Here is a 9,801-nt window from a genome sequence, read left to right as displayed (position 1 = left end):
AATTAATTGGAAGGCTTTTCCCCCCATGACCACCCTAGAATTGATCATGTTTTATTGTAGTTACTGAGGTCAATTTTGACCACAAAAGAAATAAATAAATAGGCCTAAACATTTTCAGTATAAGAAAATTAATTGCACGTAGGCCTACTTAATTGCAGTTATCAACCAACTTTGCACGTGTAGATGATAGGTAACCTAACATTTTGTAAATAAATAATTCCAACAAGCGGACCCCGCTAAAATGGTTTACTCTTCAACCTCCAATGTTCAAACCAAATCTATGCCCTTGGTGAAGCTTAAAACTTTGTACTGATGCCTACATTAATTTCCTTAATTCAAAACCTCCTCAGCTTTGCCACTTATGTGACACATGATTCTTCACATAAAACAAGAAATACTCAGCGTTCCAAAGGGTTATGAAATACATGAACCCATTGCTAGTTTCATGTGTACATTAATCAAACGTTTTTGGGGGGCGTCTGTCAACTCTACGAACTGTTAAAAAACACTCAGAGTGAGGGAAATGGCTTAATCAAACAAAATAGAATGGGCTTGCTCAACCTTTTCATTTAAATGATGTGGTGTATGTCAATGCCAGAAATTGGCATTAGCAGAGGCATGTCCTTCATCCGCTGCCATCCTGTCTCCAGTATTCTGGCAGAATATGACAGAGACGGGTTCTCTTCCATTAGCCACTGCCAATAGCCAGATAAACACTTAATATAATTCAAGTTCACTCAAGATCAATATCTGCCAATGAAAAACAAGAGTTGAACGTCGTATTGGAAGAACATTAAAGTCAAAGCTGAACTAGGCCGTGTTTCAAACCCTTCCACTCATATTAAAGCCTTAATACTTCACCTTGTCAAGTTCAGCTGCTAAGTGACAGCAATTCCATTTAATTATTTCTTCATGAAACTATAATGGATTAAGTCAGTTTCTTCTTCACAATATCACACTTATGTGAATCACATCTAACAAAAACAAAAAAAATCACACAAAAAACAAGCAGTACAAGGTATAAGTTCACATAGTCAGAGAGCCTTTTGTCAAGAGAAGTGGTAAATGTGTCTGCAAGAGATCTCATGTAAGCCTGGATGAAATCTAAATTGTGTCTTTTAGACACAAACACTTGCCGTATAATCCATGTTCGGAGATTAGTATACACAAAAGAAACCAAGAACACATGGCAGGGAAGAGATCAATACATTCAACACATCAATATATCACACAGAGCTCCCACACTGTCCTACTCTACTGAAGACAAAAATAGAGTTTGGAGGGGAAAACCCACCTCACTAATCTCTTTAGTCTGGTTTTCGAATAAAAAAAATATCTAAACTCATTTCAGTAAACAAGAAAACGCATTTGCAACTTGTTGTCCATATAATGTGATGTAGGCTTATCCATGTCAGAGGGAAACAGGACATTCAATCCTAATTATAATAGCATACTACCGTACATTTATTGCTGCAGTATACGGTAACGGTAGTTTGTGCAAATTTTCTGTATGCATAGAATATTATACGACAGAGGTTACTTGTCTGAAATACTGCATCCAATGCAATGTACTTTACTTTTAAGCACTATCAGACTATCCAAATTTAGGATATATTTTCACAAAACTAGATTTAAAATTCAATGTGGTATTCATGTGGTTGTGATAAAAATGAAGCAGCTTGAAGCGTTTATTATGAAATGTTTATCACTTAAAAAAAATAGGCCATATAGAGTTTGTAGTATAGCCTACAGTACTACAAACTGTATACAGCCTTTGTATACAGCACAAAGTTGTATAGCATTCCATTCTGAACATATCCCGTGTTTGCTAAAACAAAACCTAAAAATGTGACTAATTGTAACATTTATTATTGCTATTATTATTCATATTGTCAGCGGCTGTTGCAAATAAAGATGAGAAACGGATCTAATCACAGCAGTAATGATTAAACTCAAAACAAAAACTAGAAAACCATGAACAGAACAACAGACAATTTAATGAACTGAAAGAAATGCAGCTTAAGCAAACCAATCAACGAAATTAACACCAGGTGCAAAACTGATAATCAAATCAATGAAAAACCATAGAAACTAACTGAAACTAAGGAAACAGAACTAAAATCCACCCAAACAAAAAAAACATAAACACAGATGACCCTTAACAAATATTAGGCTTGCATTCTCAGGAATGATTACTTCACGACCCGACCACTAAAATGTTCTAGTATGAGTGTGTATAATGTAGCCTAATCTGGACGTACTACATTCGCCATGTTGCCATTATTATGTGACCTACCAGCATTAGTTGCATTGCTTCACTACCATTCACAAACCCTCTCCCGTGGCCTCATGATTTAGTAAAGCGTCCATCGTTTGCAAGTCATCGTATCCGGAAGAAGTCATCTGGGTAGCCTACATTTTGCCTAATCTTTTATGAGTGGGCTACTGTAAATTCAGACAACTGTTTTTCGCCTTGAATGGAAGTATATGACGCCTTTATGTTCACCCGTGACATCAGCACAAGGAAAGTCGTTTCAGAGTAGGCTAAGTTCCATTTTTTCCCCCCATTGAAGTGAATCATTAATTTCATGTTGACTAGGCTTGAGAAATTAGGCTACTAATCAAGGTAATTTCTTTGAAAACCATAGATTATGCTATGCAGTGGTGGAATATATTTTACTATTTTACAAATCGCACTGTAGCTGGCAGTTTGACTAGGCTACTCATAGCAAAAGACATTGATCGTCCTGTGCCGAAAATACCAACGGCACATTTCTGAGGATTTGCAAACATCTGACGCAGCGGTTACAGTAAAAGACGGCGCTTTTTTATGATTCCTTTCTTTGCACTTTGAGGTCTGCGCCTGACACTGCATACGGTCTGAGGCACGATAAGCCTATTTACTACCTGTTTGCTTTGACAGCTTTGAGCTCATGTGCTTCTGTTTGACTGTGACTGTGATCCCCTTCCGCCTGCTCTGGGGATTTAGGTAAGGCATTCATCATCACACACACACACACACACACACACACACACACACACACACACACACACACACACACTGACAGTGACTCACGCGTTTCTCATTCTGTTCTTTTACACACACTCTCGTTCTCTTTCTCTCCATGCGGCAGCCCAGGTGGCAGTAAAAACATGGCTTATAATAGCAGCAAGGATATTTTTAGACCTTCTACGTTTTGAGGCGAGTTCCCGCTAAAAATACGTAGCCTACTCGTACGTCAAATATATGAATGACAAACTCAGAGAGATACTGTGTAGGTGGTGGTGCTATAGTAGGCTAGATCATGGGATATTTTCAGTTCTGACCTCTTCACTCAATGCAACTGAGTGAACAGGTTGCCATTATGAAATAATAAAAGTCCAGAACAAAACAGTCAGGACATTTTTAATTACATAAACTTCACCCCTGGTTTTTATCATTATCTGTATGACAGATAACACTCAATGGAAACTTTGAGGCTTAGAATGACAATTTATGCATTTTCACATGTTCAAGTTCTATAGGCTACATAAAGTGCATTTTGTGATATTTATTCAAAATTGTACGTTTACAGGTTATCATCATGTATTTTCAACCAAGAGCATCCTGACAGTGGAATTCACATTGAGCATGCTGCAGTTACTCACATAGGTGGACTGTTCTCTCCGCCAGTGTCCCAGACCACAGCAATACATCAAGAGAACATCCAGTGGGGTCCTGATGATGGTGCAGCCAAATCACTCTTTCTGTGAGACACAGCCTCTGGTTCCCTCTCTGTCAGGGACAGCCATCACATCAGTCTGATGAGAGACACAGTAGCAGGTAACTGTCTCCGTTCCACGCAGCCTCTGGTCCAGCCCATTGGTTTGCAGAGCGTGTAAAAAGCGAACATTCCTTCACAAACAGTGATGAATGCGATCCAGTCAGTCAAAGTGAGTGATTCACATCCTCCTGATGCTTGAGACCAACAGGCTCACAGTCTGCTGGCTCCAGGTGTGTGCGGTTTTAGTTTGATCCGCTCTCCTCCCGTTGAGTTCCTCGCCTTATTTATTTATGCCCTCCCCAGACAATGCAACCCCCCCCCCCCCCCCCCCCCCCAAACCCCTCCCACCGCACCCCTTTTTTCAAAGACAGACACAGGCTCAGAGTTTAAAATTGATACACGGTGTAAATGTCATTTTCCTGCCTGACTTTCTCTGCGTCAGCTTTTCCCCGCCCACTCCGGCCAATTAGAATCCAGAAGCGAGCCACGTCTGGGTTACCTTGTCTCCAGTCCACACAGGCAGAGGAGGCTGGAGTCCACCATCTGCCGTCTCTCCTCCCTGGTTTCTGCTGCTTCTCCTCCACGACCGCTCTCGGCTCTCGCCTCCTGTGGATACAGGCTCTTTCTGTCTCTTTTCCCTCAGTGGTGTCAGGGGCGCTCCTGATTACTTGCGTTTCCCCCTTGTGTCCTTTCTGTGGCTGTAGTTTGCCATTTCCCCTCGCTCCCGGTTGCTACACTGCATGCTCGAGCACTTAGTGAAGCTCGTAACGCAGGAGAAACACAGACTGCATTCAAATGCGCTCCCTTCTCAGACCCTTTTCTGCATCATGGGCTTTATCAGTCAGTCCACTCCTCTTCTTTATCTTTATACTGTATCTGAGTGTCTGCCCTTGCCGTCTCCTCTCCCTCTGTTGTCCCCTGCTGAGGAGGCGAGCGAGAGCTCATGCAATTTCATGTGCAGCATCTGTTCACATGCTGACTGTCAAGTTTAAATGGAATGAATTAAAATGAAGCTCTATTCTGAAATCTGTGGGAGGCACACTGAGGCGAACTATTCAGTCACACTCAGAGATGGGTTTTTATCATCTCCTTTCGAGCGAATAAATTACACCTCATTGGTTAGATGGGAATAATGCCAAGCTGAGAAAATAGGCTTGAAATAAGCATCAGACAGAGAAAGAATAATATTTTATTCTGAGATTTCAGGAATACTTACGATACACAAAGCCATATTCTGGTGGTCATAGACTTCAAAAATGTGTGGATGTTCAAATTTATTTCACAATATATATAGTCATATATATTTGATTAAACATCCAAACATTTTTGTATATATATATATATATATGTATGTATATGTGTGTGTGTGTTTGAACATTTAATAGAAAAATCATGGATAGGTGTAAGTTAAATTAGTAAGTTACTTGAACAATATACAGTGAAAAAAAATTAATTTGACAGGACGTAGTTTTATTGCAAAATGCTGTAAAAAATGATTTTGGAAGTAAAAAGTATTAATTTCCATATAATTCTCTGTGAAAATCTATGACAGACGATACATGTACTTCTATAAGTAAAAAGTCTAATTTAATATATAATTTTATGTTAAAATCTTCTTAAGACAATGCATGTTCTTTACAGTAATTTTTTTAAATAAAAATAGATTTTAGATTTTTTTGTTGTTGAAATTTTTGAAAAATAATTACCTTAGAATTAGCTTATAATTAAAATACATTTATAAAAATAATATATCAATAATATTATAATTTGATCATTTGAAAATATTTGTTTTGATTAAAAATTCTGTGAAATTGACTAACATGAATATTATTATTAAAATTCATAAAGAATATTGATATAAATATATATTAAAGTATTTAACAAATAGTAAAAGAGTTGAGATCTAGTAAAAAATGATGTAGAACAGTATGAACTCTGTCACACCTCACACTGTCATAGCTCTCAAGATTAAAAATGCATTAGTATCTGACAACAACAATAACAAATCAAGTGCGCCCATGTATCATGAAGTAAAAAAAAAAATGATGGTTGGAATTATGGTTTGCAGCAATATGAGGATTCATTTATGAGATGCAAGGGGATTTCTGAACATCAGGGAAATTCAAAAGCTTCTCTGCACCTTATGATATGCATGAGAGTAGAAAAGTATTACTGTTCAGGCTTTTTATGAAAAGCAATCAGTTTTTACATGATCAAAACATGTCCTGGCATAAGATGAGCTTGCATTATCTTAAGTCAATATGAACCGTAGCTACACTCATGCTGAAATGAAATCCAACAATACATGTTTGCAATATCAGATGTTCTTAATAAAATGTTATATTCTACACATTTGAATGACATTTGGCATAGTGAATTAAAATGTACATTAATAAAAAAAATTGTGATGCATAGAAAAACACCCATAACAGAAAGCTTTAAAACATGTAATGTATTCAAAATATTAACACATAAAACAGCATTTACCAATATATTTTTCAATAAATATTAATAGAATGACTAAACATTCAGATCCATCTATAGTTTTGGTCATCTGTAAAACAAAAAAGTAACAATCATGAAATATACACTTTCATTCAGACTGAACATATTTACATGTTAAAATTCATAGGCTGTAAATCTGTATGGATTCCTTCTGCTACTTTCCCCACAATGTCCTCAGAACATGCTTCTTTTGTTCAGCAGCTTTAGTTTAGTCATACAGACAAAGTACACAAAAGATACCACAGCAAGAATGTTCTTTAGTATGTACAGCACGGGGGTCACGTAACCGAAGACCCCCAGCAGGCATATGCGCACCACCAGAAAGGGCAAATCTTGGGAAAGGACACTGGATGAAGCCAGCAGAGGACTGTCTGGAGTTATAACAGCACGCAGGATGGACAGATAAGCCAGTATGTAAATGGGAAACACCCACGCTGAGTAATACACCGGATCAGTCCCGGCCACCCTCACCATTTCCACGGTGTCAAACCAGAACATGAAGGTGGCCACAAAGAGGTCATGCCGAGGGTCTCGTATCCAGACAAAGCGAAAGGGACCTGAGTGAGAATGAGAGGAGTAGAGATATGCCGTGCTGCTGGTGCGAGACGGGCCGTACGCATCAGCATCCCTCCAACGGCCTGAGAGTGACCCGTTCCTGACCGCCGACCTTGGAGACGTGTCGCCGTCCCGTCCGTTAGCCTGCAGCTGTGCGGACACTGATGTCACCTGCTCCAAGTGAGTCAGAACCGGACCCGGCATCTCAAAATCCAGCTCTAATCCGCTTGCTTTTTAAAAAGAGCATAAAGGTAGAGCACAACTCAGACAGATCATTTAATTGGCCGTATTTATTGGCTATTATCTCTTACCCTGTCCTGTCAGACGAAGAGGGCGGATTCTCTCCACTATGTCCACACAAATGAGGGAGAACAAGACCAGAGAGACGGGGAGCTCAGTGAAGCGGTCATACTTAATGCCAGCGTCAACCTGTACCTGCACAACCATAAATATGCCAGAAGGTTGCTGAGAGAAGAAAGTGCTGAGCAAAAAGCCTTTTATCATCCCAAGAGAAAAAGAGATGGAAGTGAGACAATGAGTTTTAGGTGTATGAAAATCAGTTTGAGATGGATCGCCAAAAACCAATCAAAAACCGTGAGAACCCCTTTAGAAACTGGTAATGCATTGACAGGTAATACACATCTGAAGACTACGGGCCTCGTGATTTTAACCAGAGACTTAAGTTGGCTGTAATACAGCTTTTCACATTCCACAATCTATAATACCCCATCTTTGAGTTAATAGTAAATCTGACAGTGAGTTACTGAGTACCTCAGAGAGGATCTGTTTATGAAAAATTTCTGTCGTGTTGATGAGCCCTACGGTTTTTATTGCATACCGAAACTGCCATAATGTCTCACACACACAGTTTTTATTATTTCCTACTTTCAGAAACAAAGAAACAGCATATGGTGTTTGAATATGTTCAAATGGATACAGACTTTTAAAAATAAAAGTTCTACGTTTTACAGCCTGATTCCATTAAGAACCTTTTTAAGTTCCAAAGTATTCTCTATAGTCCTCACGAAACCATCAATGTGATGCTTGTGATGAACATGGTGATGTTTAAATCAACCTAGAAACCAACATGTTATTAAAAACTAATAACATAACATGAAACCGTATGGTAAATCGAAAACAATCTACATTGATCCAGGGAAGAACCTTTATTTATTTTTTGTAATTGACAATATGGATTCTAATAATATTTATTTTTAATATACCATGTTACAATGTAATTACAAAATTAACTGTTAGGAAATACATTCAAATAAAGTGTTACTGCATATTCATAGTTGTTTCTTGATGAGACTGAATAATGCATTACCTTTGAGTTGGCTATGATGATAGCAAAGCATGGTAAGGTGCTGAGAATCACATATGCAAGTGTAGCAGGTCTCCTGCAGAAGAAATAAGAGCTTTTCATTATTAGACATAGGTTAGAAATTAAGAGCATAATTTCATATTTTTCATATTAGAAGGGGGAGGGGTCCCATGATGTGCCTTACTAATGCAGCTTGGTGTATAGTTAGTTGACATGAAATAAATCAACTAAACCTTTTCAGTACTTTCCCACACAATTCTATCATTAGTTTTTATGACAATACTGAATATATTAAAACAATTTGTTAATACAACGCAGAACCATTTACAGTGAAGGCAAAAAACCGGTGATTCCGAAATGTGAAAATTGGAAAGAAACGACCAGTCATAATGTGTGCATATATGAAAATTCAAACTAAAAAGTTACTGTTGAATAATAAAAGAGTTCATGGATCAACTAGCCTCGGTTAGTACTCACCAGTTAGTCACTTCTGAGAACCGTTGAGTCTTAAGGATGAAGTATTTCAAAGGAACCCACACACACAGGGTTGCAGACGCCATATAGGCCACAGAGGCCGCCACCACCAGCCAGTAGGCAGTGTCACTAGACTTCACAAGTCGAATGACTGAAGCAAAGCGCTCCATAACTACAAACACAGGAATACAGAGACATGCGAACTGCAGAAGCTCATAAAGGATGAGTTTGACAGTCTTCCATGAGGGCATCTTGACAGTACGAGTCTTCAGTAAATCCCCCTACGAGTGAGCCGTCACTGAATGTGTCCAGTGCATCTCCCACAACACTGAATGACTGAACGCTCTGGACTCTGTACACTGGCACTGCTTACACTGCATTCTTACAGGTGCTCTTTTATTGCCACGGTAATGAAGCAGTCATTCTCTTTTTATGGAGTTATGGGAAGAAAATTGTGTCATTCCAGAAGCAAACTTAAACATTAGTCATAATGACGAGCTGCGATGTCCCCACATCAAAAACATGTATTAATGGTGTTCTTAGCACAAAAACAGTAAAAACTAAATAAAAGTGAGGATGAAAGTGTCATTTTATTTGACATATCAAGTAGTATTTTGCGGAGACTTGTAATCTGCACGGTAAAAAATCTAAACTCTCCTAAAACAAAATTGACTAGGTTTATCGGAGAAAAAAAACATGCGTCACAAGTATAATAAACTAGACAATAATTGTCAGAAATACTCAAAATGTTTTTTTTTTTATGTTTTTGAAAATCTCACCAAGGCTAAATATATTTAACCAAAAACACACAAAACAGTAATATTGTGAAATATTATTAAAATTGAAATAAACTGTTTTCTATTTTTTAATAAATTTTTAAATGTTATTTATTCCTGTGATGGCAAAGCTGAATTCAGCATCATTACAGCATCGTGTCACATGATCCTTCAGAAGTCATTATGCTGATTTTCTGCTCAAGAAACATTTATAATGATCATTGTTGAAAACAACTGTGCTGCTTAAAGTATTTTGTAGAAACCATGATACTTTTTTTTCATGAGGAATAGAAAGTTCAAAAGAACAGCATTTTTATGCATCAATTTAATGCATCCTTGCTAAAGAAAAGTACTCATTTCTTTCTTTCTTTTTAAAATCTGACCCTAATAATAATACACTGAT

General features: G+C 37.9%; 1 protein-coding gene across 1 annotated transcript; it reads right to left on the bottom strand.

The window, feature by feature from the left end:
* Nucleotides 1–6,135: 6,135 nt before the first annotated feature.
* tmem236 (transmembrane protein 236) lies at nt 6,136–8,873 on the bottom strand (the record flags this gene model as incomplete). Its single annotated transcript, XM_079613615.1, has 4 exons — nt 6,136–7,054; nt 7,136–7,259; nt 8,152–8,224; nt 8,626–8,873. 4 exons carry the CDS (start codon nt 8,871–8,873, stop codon nt 6,444–6,446), a joined length of 1,056 nt encoding a protein of 351 aa, XP_079469741.1. The 3' UTR covers nt 6,136–6,443.
* Between the last annotated feature and the right edge of the window lie 928 nt (nt 8,874–9,801).

This window comes from Phoxinus phoxinus (genome assembly GCF_949152265.1).
Source record: "Phoxinus phoxinus genome assembly, chromosome: 5".
Taxonomy (NCBI): Eukaryota; Metazoa; Chordata; class Actinopteri; order Cypriniformes; family Leuciscidae; genus Phoxinus; species Phoxinus phoxinus.
The sequence above is the reverse complement of the archived record's forward strand: the minus strand, read 5'-3'. Positions and strand labels throughout refer to the sequence as shown.